At 43.0% G+C, this 20,971-nt stretch overlaps 2 gene segments (V, D, J or C); both read left to right on the top strand.

Annotated features, from left to right (window-relative positions):
- Positions 1–2,606: 2,606 nt before the first annotated feature.
- LOC111813836 lies at positions 2,607–3,201 on the top strand. The segment is given in 2 exon segments: positions 2,607–2,665; positions 2,786–3,201. Coding segments are annotated over 2 exon segments (462 nt in total).
- Positions 3,202–13,863: 10,662 nt separating this feature from the next.
- On the top strand, positions 13,864–19,230 carry LOC111813835. The segment is given in 3 exon segments: positions 13,864–13,954; positions 14,062–14,375; positions 19,099–19,230. Coding segments are annotated over 3 exon segments (504 nt in total).
- The last annotated feature ends 1,741 nt before the right edge of the window (positions 19,231–20,971 follow it).

Below are 20,971 nucleotides of genomic sequence, written 5' to 3'. Positions count from 1 at the left end.
GAGCAGCCCCTCTCATCTTTCCCTCTGCATATTGCTCCTGATTGGCCTTTTGAAGTTCACGCTGTTTCTGCAGATTGGCGTCTACATACTTGAGCCCTCTGCTTTCTGGAACCCGCTCATCCCAATTTTTATTCCAACCACCGTAGTGTATAAAGTATTTTCCTTGTTACTCCTTTATGGCAACCTTTACACACTTTGCTTCATAAAGAAGAGGGCCGGGAAAGCACAGTACTCGTTCACCCTCCTGGAACTTGGGCTTCGGGTCCTGCCTGGGAGCCATTTATAAGTGATTCGCCGCCTCCTTCTCCCACCACCCCGACCACCACCCCCTACTCTCTACCCACCCGAGCTCGCAGTCCGCTCTCCATCCTGGGCCCGATGTGCCAGCGCCGCAACCGCGCAACCGCCACCAGTCAATGTCCGCGCGCAGCGCACGCGCCTGCGCTGCCTGGAGCACCTTTTTTTTTTTTTTTTTTTTTTTCTTTCGGAATCAGGAATTGAACTCACGCCTCTGCACTTGCCAGGCAAGCGCTTATTCTACTGAGCTATCTCCCCGACCCCTTGTATATGATTCTTGGGTGATTTAATGTAATATAGTATTGTAAAATGTGTCCTGTATTGTATTCTTCCCCTTGCAAAAAACCAAAACCATGAAAATATTGGTTCTGCCTAATCTAGGAGCAGCGATCATTACAAAATCTGATGTCTTCTTCAATCTTGTTTCTCAGAAGATTCCCGTGTTCATAACAAAATTCTTTCACTTACCTGTCTAGGTCAATTCCTTGGTTTTATTTTCTTAATACTATTGTGTTTAGTAGAGGTTTTTTTTTTTTTTTCTAATTTCCTTCTCAATGAGTCTGTGACTGGCATTTGCAGAGAGCATAACACTCTACATGAAGACTGAAAGAATTTTGCCAAGGAACTCAGAATGACTAACCAATGTCAGCATTGGAGCAGAACAAAAATCAGCACCCAATTAATCACTATCAAAGCTGAGTTCCCCCCATCAATGAATGATCCCCCTTATGCTCCTTTTTATTCACTCCCCTGTGACCTCAATCTTTCGGTCAAACAGTAACGTACATGTGTGTACTTCTGAGACTTTACATAAGAAACAGACACATTCATTTCACAAGGTTATTGGGTATAAGAATACTAAAACAGTGGAAAATATCACATGCTATTTCTATAGAAAACAACACTAAGTGAATTTGGTAAAGTCAATTCAGATCAGAAGCTTAGGGCTTGGTCTACCCCATGGAGAAGAAAGAGTTTTGTTTTAGACTTTTAAGGAAAATGTCCATACAGGGAGGAACATGTTGCATCCTGGAGATTAAAACAAGGGTCACAAAGATGGGAAGGAGGAAGGACAAACAGTTGAGAGTGTCAACACAAACGAGAGCAGCAGGCACACATATGGGTGTCCAAGAGAGTCACATGAGCAGTCACATTAATCTCGCTTCCTCAGTGGAAATGTCTGTGGTGACAACTGGTCTCTTCTCCTTCCATCGATTCTGTTTTCTTTGTCCCGCCTCACGCGGTGGCTTCCAGGCTTCCACCTGTAACCTCTCTGCATCTGTCTCACTGCTGGACTGTGTTATGCTTTGCATAGATATTTTCTATACTGCGATGATTCATTTTCTGGAGTGCAGGACAATAGGAATTATACTTACTTTGCAGGTTCCTATGCTCCGGCTGTACTGATTTATCCATCTGAAGTGTTGAGATCCCAGGAGAAATAGTTTCTGTGCCAGTGAGGACAGAAACATAGACACATAATATGTCTGGTAACATAATCAGCCAAGAGATAGGAGACTAAAGAATATGAGGAATTTAGCCCTGCTCCAGTACTTCATACTACTTGATTTGGGGAAATATTTGTACATGCTGCACCATCTTCTGAAAACCTGCATTCTCTAGAAATGTCATCTTCTTACTTTGTCCCACAGCAAAATATTAATGTACAGTCTAACCAGATCACAGTTCCTCCTTGATGTTCTCTAGGGAAAGGGCCGCTCAGGTCTTAGCTCCTGGATCCTCTGGAGCCTCACTGAATTGCACCCACCCACTTAGATGGTTGCTGTGTGTTCTGTGTCTAATATCCATATATGTGCTTTGTCCATTATCCTCAATAGCAAAGGTACTAAAACAAATTCTTAGCCTTGTAAAATAGCTGTGGCATGAGCAGGGTCTCCATAGCCTTCTGTTTACCAGGAATTCTGACAGATGCCAGATGTAACACCACTTCTACTTAGGGACAGAAGTTCGCATAGTGAACAACAGGAGGTGCTGTGGGGCTGTCTCAGGATCTGCACAAGGAAGGCCTGCAGCTGTGCATCCCCCATATTCCTCAGGGAGACAACACTGCAGCTCTGCCCAGTTTTAGCAGCTGTGTCTCTCTCGGTTTGGCCTTGTACTCTCCTCCCCACCCCCAATGCCTCCCAACTCCCTCATTAACCAGCCTCAGAAGCTTTGTAAATATGGGGGAACTGTAAAGGCAGGCAATGGGCAGAACTCCATTTGCATCAGTGATGCCTCCTCCCTGGGGCTGGTGCAAGCAATAAAAGAGGCTAGAGGTAGCTGACTTTAGCTCTGAGCATCAGGAGGGCTGCGTCCACCATGGCCTGGGCCTCTGTGCTCTTCTTTGTCTTCACTCACTTCACAGGTAGTGACAGACCTCACTGATCCAGACCTTCCTTCTGCTGTCTCTGTGTCTACTCCTTTGAAAAAGCAGCAGTTCACTTTTTGTCCATTCTTGTTCATATGATTTTGTCTCTGTTTTTAGGTTCCTTTGCCCAGCTTGTGCTAACTCAGCTACCTTCCCTCTCTGTATCTCCTGGAGAATCAGCCACATTGACCTGCACCCTGAGCAGTGGATACAGTGTTGGTAACTTTGGAATACACTGGTATCAGCAGAAGCCAGGGAGCTCTCCCTGGTTTCTCCTGTACTATTATACAAGTACAGAGTTAGGATCTGGAGTCCCCAGTCGCTTCTCTGGATCTAAAGATTCTTACACCAATGCAGGGGTTCTGCATATCTCTGCGCCGCAGCCTGAGGATGAGGCTGACTACTACTGTAATGTCTGGCATAAGGGTTCTAAGCATTACACAGTGATGTGCACCCTTATGGAAGTGATACGAAAACCTCCTTTGCATTTTCTATGTCAAATGATTCTGCTTCACTGCCTGGGAACATGTTGACCTCAATGGTGACTCTTAAGCTCATGTCTCCTATTAGCATCCCTTTTGCTGGAGGAACTGAGGAGAAAATATTCCTTTTACCATTAGTTTAAATTATGATTTATTGCTAATATATCTCAAACTGATCACATCTGAAAATACAACATAGCCCCTTTCAGGGCTCAATGTCCTTCCAAGGAGATGACAGATGAGAAGGTGGGTGTTTGACCACACTGTCCACAGGACTCAGGCGGAGACCAGCGGGTCTGAAAGCTTCTGCTCAGTCCGTGTGTCCAGAGCATCACAGCCCTGCATCACTGACATGCCTTAAGGACAAGTGACCTTCCCTTACTTCTGCTCTTTGTACAATGTCAGTCAGAGCCACCCTGTTCTCCTCGGGCTCAGAGGAAACAGGCCTCTGTGACTCTTGGTGTGGGGACTGCACAGAATCTGCTCTGCAGGGAGATTTAATTGGGACTTTGATTATGTAGTGAGGTTAGAGACTTCCAGCACCAGGTTCTCTCTACTTCTGAGACAGGGATTGCAAAGCCACCTCTCTTCTCTACTCCAAGGGGAGGCACAGAAAGGAGGCTTAGGACACTCAGAGACAGCCTGTTACCCTAGTGAGGACCATTCCGCAGAGCTCTGAAGGACAGTTGGAGAGGGACAGGAAGCAATAACACTACCTCGTGGTCTTGAGAGCTGATTCCAATGACCCCCTGCCCCATTTGGCCCCCCTTTCTCATTCTTCTCTCTGCACTTGTGACTGAAGCAACTTCGTTGTTCCTCTGTCCATCTGCTAATACAGCGTGGGCCTTTGTACTGAGTACAAAAATTAGAAATAAACAAGGATATGTCTTCAAGATGCCTCTGTTCTCTCAGGTTTAGTTGCTATGAGCTCCTCTGTGTTTCTCCATGCTCTTCCATGTGAGCTTTATTACTTTGAAGCTCATCAAGAGGATGTCATAACCTGATTTGGTCACAAACAACCGATTACTACGTCTTACAGTTATGGGAGTGGGAAGTTCAATATTATATTTTATTAATATAAAGTATAGAAAACATGTTTTATATTATATTTCTTGTGCAGGGATCTTTGGGAAGACTACACCATATCCTGGCCTCCTCCCCACTCTCTTTAAAGCTTCCTGGAGATTTCAGGGACTTCACTCCACTGCGATGCTTCTGTCCTTCTTCCTCATGGCTGACATGCATTTATTTCACTTCAGTGTTCAGTTCTCAGGCTGCAGTGCCCCTGGAGCCCATCCTGATCCTGTGCTCAGTAAAGACCATTTCTCTCAGCTCTGGCTGCTTCTCCCTGGTCCTCACTGTGTTAACACTGCACACTGGCCAAGCAGGAGCCTGGTCAGCCTACAGGACACTGGTTTATGACACAGCAACAGGCACTTCTGGTCACCTGAGCATTCGCAGGCTACATCCTTAAGAAACAACTGTGGTCTGTGCTCCTCAAGAGACTGAGTGCAGCACAGGGTTGGTTCTTCTTGCTTCTTGCTTTTCGGGGTTTTTTGGCCCGGTTGGCAGCTGAGACCCGAGGTGTTTTTTTGGCGTGTGGTGTGGGCATATATCTCTTTTTATTTTTCACACATGTGGCGCCCCCTTGGGTTCCGGTCCGGCTTGTTGTTACTTTTTCTTGGGAGTCAGGTGAAAAGAGGGGTTTAAATTGATTCCTACTCAGTTGGAATATTAAAGTGGAGCACATTGGTGAATTTTTGAATGGACATATTCCACAAAGCACAGCTGACTTGCGGCATTTTGCCAAAAGATTGGTAGCCACTTGAGCAGGACTCAGGACTGTGAGCTACTGATTCCCTCCACAGAAAAGCATCACCAGAAATGTGCTTTTCTAATCTAAGGGCAAAGTAAAGAAAACTCCCACTACTTTTAATACAGTTTATTTCATTTGGTATAATTTTACTGCAATGTTGTTTTAAATATTAAAATTTATTTCTTTAATATTATGTACAAAAGGGGCCGTGGAGATGGCTCACTGGAATAAGCACTTGCTTGGTAAGTGCAGTGGCCTGAGTTTATTCCCCAGTTCCAGAAAAAAAAATTGTATATAAGTATACTTCACCATAAGGAGATAGGGTACCTTGCTGAACCCCCAGTACACAGAATATGATCCCATGTAAGACGTAATCTCACTGCAGTTTCCGTTAGTTAGAATAAGGCCATACTGTAGTGGCATGCCTTCTGTGTCCTTCGTCCTTGACATCTGTAAAAGGAAGCATGAAGGAGGAGGCAAAGCTCCCAGAAAATAACAGAGTGACGACACAGGCAGAGATTGAGATTGAAGTTGTGGCTCTGCAGGAAACCCACACACCAAACACTTACTGAATATTATATCTATTTTTTAATGTCTCACACATTTATTATGAGAGAGTAATGAAAGAATTAATTGGTATAAATATACTTATAAACTGTGTTATTATAGGGATTTTTTTAGTTTTTTAAAAAAATTTAAATAGATTGCAAATTGAAAATAAATTATCTACAAACATAAATGAATATAACAATAAAAATTGTCCAAAATAAAAATGAAGAAAGAATTTACAGATCAGTCATAATAGATCACTGTGTCAAAGCCATGAAACTTATACTCATATAATGTAATATTATAGCTAAATGCAGGTCTCACTACATTGTCATGACCTGTAATTTACCTGAAGCTACAATCCTATTGGTGTACATAGTTCTAAGCTTCATGAAAGTGTTGAAAGCTCAGGCTGACAATGCACAACGTCCCGGGATATGTGTGCATTCCTGTAACCCTAGCAGTTAGCAGGCCACAGCACGCGGAACGCCATGAGACCAAGGCCAAGCTAGTCTGCAGAGTGAGGCCCAGTCTCATAATCAAAAAAAAGAACAAAGTGACTTCTCTGCATTTAAGTACATAAGCACTTAATTGCACTTAATATTCATGTGATTATTTATGTTATTGCAAAATTATAACTTTAATTTCAATTTTTTATGACATAAATATGTGAATGTATGAACATCCGAAGACAAGTGTTCTACAAATGAAATATGTTAGTATATCTCTTAAAATTCTGTGAGCTCTGGAAGAGGTGCTCGCCATTTTCACCTCAGTCTTTGTGAGCACTATGCAGGCACAATGAAAATGCAAGATACACGTGCTGTTACAACACAGAATAAATAAAAACATAACCAAACCCAGAACATTATCTCCATGTTTGTGGCACATGTGTGCTTCCCAGACTGTAAGGTGCACATCCTCCATGTGTCCTGTTAAATGCAGACTCCGATCACTGCTTCTTGGTTGAGCCCTGGGATATTGCATTTCTCAAAGATCCCATCTATAAATAATGCATGCTCGTGTTGTAAACACTCAGTGCCAGATAATGGTTCGAAATAAAATCATAAACATTAGCAGAGACAAACCAAAGACAAACCTCATAAAGAGAGATACAAAGCAGTTGGTTAAAAAAAATAAAGCCACACGTGGGGATATTGATGACGGCCTGTGATCCCAGAGTTCAGGGCCTGAGGCAGGAGGATCACAGCGCAGCCCTGACAACTCAGCCATTTAGCTAGACCTACAGAATAAAAAGTGTAAGGGCAAGGGACATAGCTGAGTGCAAAGAACATTGGTTCACACCCAGTACCAAAAAGTTAAAAGAAAAGTATACATGACAGTTGCGAGTGGGGGAGAGGTTCTACTTTCTTTAAGAATCACAAACAAAGTGAGCACCAGCACACAGCAGTCCTCACCTTCATCTGACCTCCTGTTTACTCACTGCTCTGTCTCCAAAGTTGGCTTTTCCTCCTTGAGTCATGCCTTCCTTCTCAATACTTGGGCATTTTTCTTACTTTAGTCACCCTTTTCCCCAGTGACCTATTCATAATACCAGAAGTTATAGGTAGGAAAATCTGGAACGTTTGTAATATCTCTTTTCAAAGTTAATAATCACGTACCTTGTCCTCCTTATACTTCTTTCAATCACTTATTTAGACTTATCCCCAGCTCTTTATGGGTGTCAGGGAAATGCAGAAGGACTTGTATCTACACGCTGAGATGAGATTGGAAGGGCGTTGTTCCCTCCCCCTGAAAGCACCTGCCTCCCCGCCTCCCAGGGGAGAAGTCAGAGAAGCAGATTAGCTAGAAATCGGGAGCCTGCCCATGCCTAGGCTCCCTTCACTCTGAAACTCACCTTAGGAGTACATATTGCCCTGGAATTTATCAGTGTGATTGAAAAGCATTTACTCATTTATTTATATGATATTTCCTTTTGGAGTTTAAGTCTGTGAGCCACTGAGCCTACATTAGGAAGTGGAACCAGTGGAGGGTGTTGGTGCACACCTGTTTCCCAGCTACTTAGGAGGCTGAAGCAAGAGGATTACAAATTCATTCCAGCCAGGGACAAGGATTACCTTACAGAGACATTGTCTCAGGAAAAAAAAACAAACCTTAAAAGAGTATGGGGATGAAGCTCAGTGTGAATTGCCTATATTGAAAACAATAAGTACAGGGAAAGGGAAGGAGAGAAAGTGTGAGGAAGGAGGCAGGTAGCAGCGTACACACACTCACTGTTAGAGTGAAGGTTCTGCTCGCCCTGTAGAAAGGAGGAAGGAGCAGCTCAGGGTCCACTAGATGGAGGCAGCTATTGTTTCCTGTTCTTTCCCACTGTTGGGCTTCCTGCTCTCCTTCCTTCCAGGGAGGGCAAGTCCCCCTGTCACATTTTCCTTTAAACCACACCATGAACAGATCAGGAGAGTCCAGGTGCTGACCTGTGTATGACTTAAATGTGTGTGCTACCTGCCCCTGAAAGCCATGTGCTGTGGATCCTGCATGCAAACCTCCACTTGATCAGGGCCAACAGGCTTTGCCTCCTGCTAACGCCCAAGAATCGTGTCCTTATATCTATCTGGGAAACTAGAGAGGAGCCCCACCCTTTTCTGAAACTGCTAGGATCAACTTTCCAGGCAAGAGGCAGAGTCACATGCTACAGAGGTGATTGGATAGTGTAGAGGAGGAGGATGGTTTGCAAAAATGCTTCTCCCTCAACTTGGGTTGATGGAGAAGATGAGAAGAACTGAGAGGGGCCTGGTGCTGCTCAAAATCCTCAGGAGAGAGAGCTGTGTGGACTTGTGTACCATGACTTTGTTTCAGAAACCAATCCAAACTAAATGGAAGACTCTGCACCAAGGAGTTAGAAGGCAACAATTATTGTACTATCAGACTCTGGAACCCAGAGTTTAAAATCACTTGCTCAGAACCAAGTTTGAGTTTAGTTTAAAACGGTATACAAGTGGGAATTACAATGTTGATAGCAGGTCTTACATGGTTGAGTACATGGATGACATGAACTAAGTCATGCTATTGGGCAGATCTTCTGAAAAGGAATTATTTATCTTTAGACAGGAGCATTCTGGGTGGAGGGGAGGACATATGAGCAGAGCAAGTGATAGATTTAAATGAGTCCTTGACTGGGCTGGTCTGTCCCAGACATGAAAGTCCTTAGAGCAAATTGGAAACAATGTATAGTTTTTTAACTAAGAAAAATGAAAGCTGGACACTATCATGTTGGCCCAGTGCATTATCCAAGAGAAGTAGATAGTCCAGGTTGACTGAATTTAGTAAACTAGCTACGTGACAAGCAGTGGCACCCTGTTGTCACAAGCCTCTAGTTGGCTTCTAATGTTTGTGACAATTGGTCCACAAGTGTGCTATCCTATGACTGTGCCCGTACACCCTGAGCTCTTCTGTTCTCACCCTTCTCATTCACTTCTCAGGAGGCTGGAAGGTCCTGGAGGTACCTTCCTGGTCTTGGGAGTCTGGATTAGACTGAGAGATCCAGGGATCCTTGGTCCCCATTCACAGAACTTCTCTTCTGAAACTTGTTTTCTCTGTTGTAATCATGATAGCACAATCTCCAAATACAGCACAAGGGAAGAATTATACCACTCAAACAGTTAGATGTCCCTTATGATGAGCTTGTGTTCTCTAAATATTAAATCATGAATTCTAGGACCAATAGAGGTTAAGAGTACAAATATATTTGTGGAGAGGACAGAGATCCTGTCAGGAACAGGATGAGTCCCAAGTGGAATATGTAGCCTGGGGACTCCACTTTTAAGAAGATTTTATAGAGCAATATCCACATACTTATGACATATGTGAAAGCTATGATTAACCAGTAAGGATACACGTGTAGTCATGTAGGTCACAGTGATTTAATGGGAAATCAGGACCTCTCACTAGGATGCAGGGAAAGAACAAAGACGTATCCTAGGAAATGATGGGTCTAGACTTGTCAGCAAATTGGGTTATTGATGTTTACTTAGGATGCATTAAGCCTGGTGTCTGTCCAGGCAGTATATAAGCCTGCTGATCTCATCTTTATCTGAGGCCTGGGATCCAACAGATTCAAGCCTGGGCGCAACTTGGCCACAGCTGAGATGTGTTTCATCTTGGTCATGGCACTCTCAGCAGCCTTGCCCTACCTAACTGCCTCTACTATCTCTGTGCTGTTTAGATGTCTAAATAGTAACAAAATAGAAACTGGACACAGAATGTAGTATGTCTCACCCTGATAAGTCAGTGCATTCAGAGGTCAGTCCTCTCTGGGTTCCAAGTACATTGCATTTCCCAGGATTAGTTCTGTGTTCTCAGGACAAAGTGCTTCAGACAAGTAGATTCCATGATCTCAAAAATTTACACTGGCATGGAGGCTCAGTCCTTTTTATAAGAAATCTACTCATCTATCAAAAAAATGCCTGGTCTAGTTCTAGCTTTTAGCTGGTACTCCAGACTGGTGACCACTGGCAAGTATGTATTTACTCCACTGCCAGGAACTGTCCTAATATTAAGAAGTATTTCACAGTGCATGAGTGTGGGTGTGTAGAAAATTCAAAAAGTACTCACAGATCAGACTTAGTTCTCCCAGTGAGAAGAACCAGAGTGGCTGTTTTCAAAGTTTTGAAAAACAGCAACTTACTGTGACCTCTGCAGATATTTATTTGTAACTAAAGAACATAATAACAAAGATAGAGATGAAAAGCAACCTGCCAAATATATTTTAGCAAGTTTTGTTAAGGGAAAGGGCCAGCAAATATGACATGTTACATAACATATACGAACCATTTTTAAGTAAATTCATGAGGTAGGAATTTTTTTTTAATCAGGGAGGAATCTTATTGGAGGGAAGGAAGGCTACAATGACCAGAGCACACATCTTCTGAGAATAACCCAATGGTGATTCTCCTCAATGTTTTCATGCAGATTCATTCTAATTTGTCGCCATGCATTCCACAAGCCTAGCAACTGTGGCACCCACAGTCCTTTCATTACCTTTCACATCAACTTTCCCTCTGGTCAGAGTTTCCTGCACAAGTAAGCTAAAGATGATCTTCATTCTATTCACTATTTGTCACTGAGTATAGTAAGTACAAAGCCGGTGGCTGCTCATACTGCCAGCTATCACTCAAACTAGTGAAACCACATGGCCCCGCGCCATTCTGAAGCCCATTTTTGTCCATAGAATGAAAACATATACTTTGTAGCTTGCTTCTCCGTGCAGTCATAATTACCTACCCCAAGCCATTATTTAGACCTCCATGTGCAGAGAGAAGTGACAAGGACACCTAAGTGTCTACAATTATCTCTGTGAATGTCAATTATGCCCTCCATGTCCCTGCTCTGACCCCAGGCTGTGCTGATCCTTGACTAGCCTATGAAACCTCAGGCAAGTTAACTCTCTGGGTTTCTCTGTTTTTCTTGTACAATCTCAGATGCAGGAGACACCTCTACTTAAAGGGCATGAGCCTCAGATCCATCATGATCTTACTTCTTCCAGGTCAACCTGAGGATAACTTTTATATTTTTCCTCCCTGATTCTTTAATTGGGATGGTATTGGAAGAATATCAGTTATTTTTTTACCTAGATCTTAAAAACTCAAAACCAATTACATCAATGGAACTCTTAGCATATAAATATGTTCATGGTTCAATGACAATGAGAGAGCATGAGGCTTCCTTAGGGCAGGACTGGCCACAGCAACAAGAAGGAAGGCTTCACCTGCAAAATTCACACACATGCAGTTAATACAAGGAGACTAAAAGGGAGACTTAGAGCTATGTTTTTGGTTAAAGATGTTGAAAGTATGCACGTAATCCCAGGCACGATGTAGAAGCAAACTCACACGGCAGGTAATAATGACACACCTGGTAACATAAGCCCTGAAAAGGAAAACTTGTGTTTACCTGACTGAAGGACATGATTGACCATGAAAAACTATAATCTAAATGCCAAACACCATGAATGATTCTTACTGTTTCAAGAATACTTTGAATTAACATCACAAAAATCAATCTGCTCAATTTAGGACTCTCAGGGTCAGAGGTACTTGAGAAACTGACATGCACAGCCAGCAGGGGGCGCTGTTGCACTGACCAATGAAGACAGCTGTGACACAGGCTACATAGGAAAGGCCTTTTTGGCTGTCACACACTTAGGCAAGGAATGTCGCCATTACAGTGTGACTTTCCTGCACCTGCACCTCCCAAGGTAACAGGACAACTTGTCTCTAATGCACACTCTTACTTTCTATTTTATTTCCCACCCTGTGTAGTTGTCCACTCCTGAGGTCAGGCAGAGATAGATGGATAATGGCATCCCCCACTCCAGTTTCTTGGAAGAAACACGACCTAGAATGTTCCCTGAGAATACAATAAGAAGCATTTGGAGATGGGAGGGGCGCAACAACAGAAAGTTTCTTTTCTTTTTCTTTTTGCATTTTTTACGGAAGGGTTTACAGGGTGTTCAGGGTCTCACTACTTGACCAGACTCCTAGTGATCCGCCACTATATAGCCTTCCAAGAGCTGGGATTACTGGTGTGCACCACCACGCGCAGTCTCAACTGCCATCTCAGTGCGCCCCAGAAGTGGGGCCGTCACTGCAGGCCAAGGCGTGAAATCCCCGGCGCCTACACGTGCTTGCAGTTGCTTTCATCTGCTGAGCTATTTGGCCAGCCTCAGAAAGTTTCTTATTCCAAAGCTCTGGACACCTTTTCACCACCAGCACGATGGCTCTTCACTACCTCATCCTCTCCTTAGATGATGAGTTATCTAGGGAACACCAAAGAGGATCCTGGGGCACGCCTGCCACAAGCATGCAGATGGTTAAGCAGTTGCTTAATCTGCTATCTATCTCTACCACCTTCTGAATCTCCTGCAGTAATCCTGGGTCACATGGTACTGAGTGTCACTTACAGAGTGTTGATCAGTAATGAATCTTCTCGAGACAAGTACCCAAAGTGCAACCCCAACCCCATTTACTTGTTGCAATGTGTCAGCACTACAATTAACCCTGTATATTTAGTTTTAAAAAACACTCATTTATGACCCTGTTTTGCCTCAAATGAAAAAATACAACAACAGCAAGTTATAGGTTTGCCAGCACTGGTCTTGTTATTTGTAAAAAATATTACATATTTTTGTTTTTCAGCAGTTATATCAACCAATTCAATAAGAGGCTCAGTATTCCAAAAATAATAATAGCACATTTGAGCATTAGATGAGAAAGTGATATATATAAAAGACAAAAATGTCAAAATACTACCAAGTAGCACCTGTAATACACTCATACAATTCTCCAGGACCACAAAGGATGATAGAGTTAGACTTTTAATATTATCTGGGGGACCTGCCACTTAGCTCAGACCTTTTAGTGACTGCTTCAACAAAGCAGTCAGGCTCTGGTTCCTGTGGTTTGATCCTCACAACTCAAGCCAGCCAAATCTGCCCTGAAAGCATTCTGAGCCAGCCTCCCCAAAAAACAAAAATCCTTCTGCCATTTTTGGGGGTTGGGGACATGGCTCAGTAGAATAAGTCCTTCCCTGGCAAGCGCAAGGGCTTGAGTTCAATCCCCAGTTCCGCAAAAAAAAAAAAAAAAAATTATATATATATATACACTATCTGGAAAAAATATATATATATACACTATCTGGAGGATTGTAAATGGGAAGTTGGGAAAGAGTAGAACTGACAGGACAGGAGCTATGCAGCACATGTCCAGTTAAAGCAAACAGCTTCTGAGAACTCAGCACTATGCATCTGCTAAACTATGAAAGGAAATCAGTGCTAATAAAAGGACTTGTAGTGTGTACTGGGAGCAGCAGCAGCAGCCTGATCCTTCATGAATTTAAAAGGAAGATTCTAATTGTATTAAAAGCCATCTTCCCACAGGTACTAAGAGGGCTCCTCTTGTTTCTTTTGCTGTGTGACAGGCTCCTGGTGTCCTGGGCCCCTCCTCAGTATCCAGTTTGTCCAAGTGCACACTCACCATTGACACCTAATTTCTGTCCCTGAGAGGCTATAGTCACTAAGTCACAGCTTGGTGTACTATGGGCAGGAAACTGTGTGGTGCTGACAGCCTATGAATGAGTGCTCTACGTGTGGTCAGATTGGAAAGCACCGTGCACACACACACATCTTCAGCTGACATCTTACAGCTTGAACGCTCCATCCCCAAAGCCAATCCAGCCCCACCTTGACCCAGTCAATGAGCTCTCTCTGGCCTAGAGGACTGAGCCAGAACCCAGGGTGAGCTCAGAAGCCTGATAGGAACCCCATTTGCATGGGTGGAGCCTCCTCTTCTCACATATGAAGAGGGCAAGCCTGGGACTTGAGGGAAGCTCTGCTCTACTGTGGGCTCAGAAGGTAGGACCCACGGATGACCTCCACCATGGCCTGGTGCCCTCTCCTCTTCAGCCTCCTGGCTCACTGCACAGGTGATGAGATAGCAGGCAGAGACAGAGCTTAGTCCATGGGGTGTGGGGACCGGCCTTCTCCTTTGGTCTTAGAACTAGATCCACGTCTCTGTGTCTCCCACTTGCAGGTTCCTGGGCACAGGCCATGCTGACTCAGCCTCCCTCAGTGTCTGGGTCTCCAGGAGGATCAGTCACCATCTCCTGCACTGGAAGCAGCACCAATATTGGGAGTGGCTATGATGTCCACTGGTACCAGCAGCTCTCAGGAACAGCTCCCAAACTCATCATCTATGATAATAGCAATCGACCCTCCGGGGTCTCTGATCGGTTCTCTGGCTCCAAATCTGGCAGCTCAGGCTCCCTGACCATCAGTGGGCTCCAATCTGAGGACGAGGCTGATTATTTCTGTCAGTCTTATGATAGCAGCCTCAGTGCTCGCACAGTGCTCCAGCCGCATGGGGAAGCTAAGACAAAACTTCCTCTTCTGCCAGAAGGGTGCATATGCGTGTCTCAGTTACTCTCCTCTCATTGCTGGGACAAACACCTGACACTCAAAATGAGAGAAGGAAATGTTTATTTAGCTCATGGTTTGTGGAGATTCAAGGCCATACCAAGCTGGCACCAAGGCAGAGCGGCACATGGCAGAGGGCAGCAGTTCATGGTGGTGGAATACAGCAAAATGGCAGGAGCAAATGGGAGGAGCAGCAGCAAAAGTGGCTCCAGGGAGCACATCTGTCTCCTTAAGTTACATTGAGGCTGTCTGCCCCAACAGCAGTTATACCCATAAACCCAGCAGCACTCACACACCCATAACCCCAATTGATTTTGAGTTAATCACACCTCTAGAAGTCTGTCATATAACTGCATGAGGCTTTGGGGGAACAAATACACACAAGCTATAACAACCCAGGACCTGTGGCTCACGCCTGCAGTTTCCTTTTTTGCTGCCACTGTATTCTCAGGTGTATCCAAAGACAACACTTGGACTGAGTTTCCTGCTCACTTGTGCCCTCTGAGTCACTCAGTGGTAGCTTTTGCCAGAGAAAAGCCCTTCATAAATTTCCTAGATCCTTCCCTTCTTTAGGAAAAAAAAAATGAAGAGAATCCTGTGATTTCTATGTCTCAAACCTCAGGGGGTGGGTTGTCGAGTCCAACTCTGCTCATCTCATACTTGACTTCTGAAAGGGAATCCTGTACCTCATCACCTGTCTTTTTTTCCTCTATTTTCAAGAGTTCCAGACCTGTCATCTTCTTCTGGGATAGCATACCAAAGCATCATGTCACAGACTATTTCCACAAACAATTTTTTATTTTAAATATAGGATGTATATAAAAAATAACCTCGGGGGGGGGCAGCCAAATAGCTCAGTGGATTAAAGCATCTGCTTAGGCAGAGGCAGGGGCTGGGAGTTTGATCCCCAGGCCTATCATGCCAGCCCCTTCCCTGGGGCATGCTGAGATGGTGACTGAGACTGGGCATGTTGGCGTGCACCTGTAGTCCCAGCACTTGGGAAGCTGTAAACAGGAGGAATACTATGAGTCTGATCTATGCAGTGAGATGCTGTAGAACCTGTAGACAGTGTCCTGATATAAGAAAAATAATATAATCATAAAAAGTAAACTTAATTGCAGTAAAAACTTCAACGAATTTTGAGATGTTATTGTCCTCTGGGTACATCAGATCAGGCAATCCGACAACCACCCCACCAGATTCCTTGTGTCCTTCACAGTAGTCCACCTGCTCTCTCAAGATCATCAGAGGAAACAACTAACCCTCTCTCTGTGAATATTAATGTGTTTTCATTCCCGAAGGTTCTGAAGGGTATCACATGCTGTATATTTCCTCTTGTATGGCTTCCTTCAATCTACATGTCCACCTGCAATCCATCCATGTTGTGGAATTGAAATGGATCCCACAGAGGATACATGGTGAGCTGTGCCATCTCTGAACACTCCTGGCCACAGGGAGCATTCTCCAAACTACATGAGCACTAAAACAGTATTTTATAATTCCAGTCAATAAAGGTATATAATTGACCCTGGATTATATTCGTGTTACCTATTTTGTTCAATATTTACTTCCTGCATGGTTGTAGTGGGGAGCTGGTCATGTACACAAGAAGTCTCAGTACTTTTTCATCCCCTTGTTCTCCTTCCCTCTTCCTCCCCTCCATCTCTTGGCAGCCTTCACATTTGCAAAAATCTGTCTCCCAGCATTGTATTTTCTATATTTATTTTATTCTTTACTTCTACTTTAGATCTCTGATAGGAGAACCATGTGATATTTAAGCGCATGTGTCTGATTCATTTCACTTAACACTAAAGTCCCCCAAAAAATCATTTTCCTACACACGACTCAAGGTTTTCCTTCTCTATGACAGAATATTAACTCATTTTGTTCAAGTCCCACATTTGATCCATCCACTCATAAGTTGATAGGCACCTAGGCTTCTGGGCATTCACACGCAGAAGATTGGACCTAGACCCTTATAATTCACAACGTATGGGGGCACTATGCTGCAAATGATTCAGTCCTGAGAAAAACATCTTGTCTGAGGCAATTCTTAACTCAGTGGTAAGCAACGCTGTGACTCCTGATGCTAACTCTGTCAAAATATAAGTACCCGTCCCTACAGGCATAGTTCCGTTCCTCTCTCGTGTCCTTAAAGAGGTCCATTCGCCTGACCTCAGCTTTTGTCTTCATTTTCCTCATCTCATTAGAATTTTCACTAGGATTATTGAAAATCACAAGAGTCCCAACAACACTGTGCTAAACCCAAGTCAAAACAGACTAAAGATCTAAATGTCAAGACAGAAACAATCTGTTGAATGAGGAAGCAGGTGAAACTCTTGGAGACATAGGCATAGATAGGCAATGAATTTTTGAACAGAATATCATTTGCATATCTACAAAATGTAAGATTCAGCAAACAGGATACTATAAACAAGCTTCTGCACACCAAGGAAAATAACCAACAGCATGAAGAGAAAACCTACAGTATGAGAAAAATCTTATGCCAGTGATTCATGGTACTTCTGAAAGTAGATAATAAACAGTCAGATGATCTATAGAGAAGTTCCTCAGTCTAAACCTTTTGAGGATTATAGTCACACTTGTCTTTGATAAGTGCTCACACCATTTTGATTCTGTATTATTATCTACTGACTATTTATTTATTTATTGTATTTTAGGGAAGGGTCTGCAGGGTGTTCAGGGTCTCATTACTAGCTCAGACTCACAGTGATCTGCCTGTTTACAGCCTCCAAAGAGCCAGGATTACAGGTGTGCAGCACACGCCCAGGCTTAATTGCATTCTCAGAGTGCCCTGGGGGTGAGGTCAGCCTGGCAGGCCCAGGGATTGAACCCTCGGGCCCTGCCCCTCCTTGTAGGTGCTTTAGTCTGCTGAGCTATTTGGCCAGCCCTTAATTACCTTTATTGAAGTCTGAAAATTGAATCATTTTTCTTTGTGATGAAAGGTAATATCTTAGTTGATTTAGAGTTGCTACATCGACACAATAGGCCAATTATGAACAGTATAAATTAATGTGCAACTGGAAGGCCAAGAATATAGCACTGACCTCAAGAGAGGGCCTTTCTGCTGCCTCAAAATAGTTGAGATGGGAAAACAAAGACCGAGAGTGGAATCCAGGACAAGATCATTCTTCATATTAAAAGCCCACACCTACTTAAAGAACCAGCTTTTAGAATAAACAGGAGGTTACTGTGGTGATACTTACCAATGATTTCTTTTTCTACTTATTCATGTTTGCAGTAGTTGAAAGTAAAAGTCATCTTTTTATTTTAGCATTTCATTTGTTTGTTTGTTTTTCGAGTCAGGGGTTCTCTATGTACTCCAGGCTGGTCTTGAACTCACTATGATTAGCCCAGGCTTCCCTCAAACTCAGAGGGTCCTCCTGCATGATCGTTCCAAGAGCTGGAATTACAGGTGTTGCCAGCAGGCAGCGTATTATTCATCTTAGGCAGTGTGTGCATGTACAGAACACAGCTTGAATCTTTTAAATTACTTTCCATTTTCTACCCAACTCACTCCCTTCTCTATCTCCTTTCCCTATTTTCATTTTTAATGCTATTATTTCTACTTCATATTGATGACATAATTCTTAAATTCACTGTGAGCACATGTGAGTGATGCAGCTAAGAATTTTTATATTATCTTCCTTCTCCGTTGCTTCAGGTTATTCCCCTGGACCACTAACCATTTGTACAAGATCCCTACATTTTGATCTGTCAATCTTTTATTTTCCTCTTTTCTTGTACATTGTCTTGTTCAAATAAGAGCTATCATATAGTATTTAAGCTTGGAGGTCTTATTTATTTCACTCAACATTTTGCTTTCCAGGAATATCGATTTTCTTCAAATGTCTCAAAATGATCCCTCTCTAAAGCTGAGTACTATTACATCATGCATAGATGTGCATTTTCTTTATCCACTCATCAGTTGGATATGGGGAAGCAGACTGCTTCTAGGATTTAGCTATCAAGAATAATGCTGCTATAAACAATGGTGTACATCTATTGCTATAATGTGATAACCTTAGCTCTTTTAAGAAAATATCTAGCAGGGGAATAGGTTCAAGTAGAAATCCTAATTTTATTTCTTTAACAAGTCTCCATCCTGTCTTTCATATGGTTGTTCTAGTTCACATTTCAATCAGCAAAGTATAGAGGCTCTTTCTGCCCCAAAGCCACACAAGCTTTCTCATTCTTTGATGTCTTTGGCATTCTCATTCTTTCTGGTGTAAGATGAAACCTTAACATTTTTTAATTTCCATTTCTCTAATGACAAGTAGTGTTGAACATTTTCACAGGTCTGTCAGCCCCTCATACTTATTTTACTGAGAAGTGTCTATTCATTTCATTTGGCCCATTCTCAAGTCTGAGGACCAGCTGAGAGAAAAGTAAGGGATCAAATTTGTATTATGCACTACAGTAATACACCTTTGTACGCATGGAGCTCAGTACGAAAAAAAGAAATTAGAAAATCCAGCCTCAGCACTAACAATGGGGATCCTTCACATGTCCATAGCTCAGCAAGGACTTTTTTCCTTATCTTACTTCTCATTCTGCTTTCAATTAACAGAGATTTCTGTTACCACCATCTGGAATGGCCCTTCTCTTCTCCTCTCATTCTAAACATTGACAGTGTGCTCAGTTCTTGAGCTCCATACTTGGGAACACATTTGCCCTTACCTGCTCAGAGCACCATCCTGAGGAAGAGGCTTATCACCACGGCTGGCTGGTGACAGAGGTGGATGAACAGTGCAGAGTTAACTGAGGACCCACAACATGAAGCAGCCCTTGGTGAGCCCTGATACTGTGAATGATTCCTTAATGGATTTCCAAGTGATCTTTTTCTTCTGGCCTCTAGATATGCCAAATGATATAAAGATGAGGGGAAAAGTACACTGATGTTTCCTAACCCACTTTGGGTTCTGAAAGAGAGGAAAGAGCAGTGTCTGATTTGGACAGTTAGTGTGTGTGTGTGTGTGTGTGTGTGTGTGTGTGTGTGTGTGTGTGTGTTTAAGAAAACAAAATGGGGAATAGGGGATGTAGCTCAGTGGCTTAACTGCCTGCCAGGCAAGAGCAAAGCCCTAATTTCAATCCATTGAAGTGGAAAAAAAAAAAAAAAAAAAGAGGAAGGAAAAGAAAAGACTTCTCAAACCCTGATAAGAAATGTGGCACTGACATCTCCAGTTGCTTCTCTAGGTCAAAAGACACCTCAGGCAATGCAGGAGTTTTGCATATTCCTGGGATGCAGCCTGGGGATGAAGCCTCCTACTACTGTATGATCTGGCACAACAGTGCTGCCCCCAGTGTCAGCCTCAGATGGAGAAGTGGCATAAAAACCCAGCCTGCCTGGAAATTAGACTATGACAACTCCTGAAATGAAAAACTAAGTTCTATCTGCACTAGGTATATTTGAATTTAACTACAGTGGAACACCACTGTCTAACCCAAATTTGAAAATAATATTGTTCCAATCTCAGGAAAAAATACAGTACTACACTAAGGTAGAGTAATTTTAAAATTATATAAAAGGACATGGTGCTACTGTTTTCATTTACAAAAATGAGATTGGGCTTTCTTTTCTCCATTGGTCAGAGTCCAGGGGCCATCCCAGCAGCACGGTGGTCTTGGAAACAAGGACTCTGCACTTGCACATGTCACACCAGAGACCTCGCCTCCCTTACAGCCAACACAGTCCAGTGCTGCCCATGGCTCACTGTGCCCACCCCAACATCTGAGCTGCTGAGGGAGAACACAGGCTCAGAAAGAAGCTCAGGGACATGGCTGGTCTGCCGACCTTGTAATCACCTGAAGCCCAGCTGCAAAATGAAGAAGACCACCGGATGCAGGTGTATGTGAGGAACCTTGGGCCAGCAAAGCACATGGCACAATGAAGAGAGAAGAGTGAAATCTGCAAAGACTTGCAATGCTTGAAGCCAGTGCTGGCAGTGGAGCCCAATTGAGATAAGATAGAATATACACAGATGGATAGAAGAAAGACAATGAAAATCCTAACTGAAAGATTAGTACAATGTAGAAGACTATAACTCCAATATCCAGGCAAGTTGCCCATAGCATTCCATATCAGGAATCCATTGTTTTGTTTATGTTTTTCTTCTGGTCTGTCATACCCACAATTTCTTAAAGATAGTTTTTCTAAAAAAATTGATTCATTGATAAGGAAATGAAATCTCATTTTAATGGAATACTTTAAGAGAGTTCCAAAACATTTTAGACAATATATGGCAAAAACTGTGTCAAGGCTCATTTTTCAGCTCTAAAATTGGACATTATCTCATGACTGTATCATCCTGCCTCCCATGAACAAACACCAAGATAAACCTAAGAAAGGATTCACAAATTCCTTAGAATCAAATAGAGAAACACACACACACACACACACACACACACACACACACACTCACGCACACACACAGTTGCCCTTTGCCTTTGCCCCTGCATGGATAGAAAAACAGACTCATCTATACATAGGCTATTATTCAATACAT

Source organism: Octodon degus, unplaced genomic scaffold (assembly GCF_000260255.1).
Source record: "Octodon degus isolate 3935 unplaced genomic scaffold, OctDeg1.0 scaffold00230, whole genome shotgun sequence".
In the NCBI taxonomy this organism is placed as follows: Eukaryota; Metazoa; Chordata; class Mammalia; order Rodentia; family Octodontidae; genus Octodon; species Octodon degus.
Note: the sequence above shows the minus strand (reverse complement) of the source record. Positions and strands in the feature narration are given on the sequence as shown.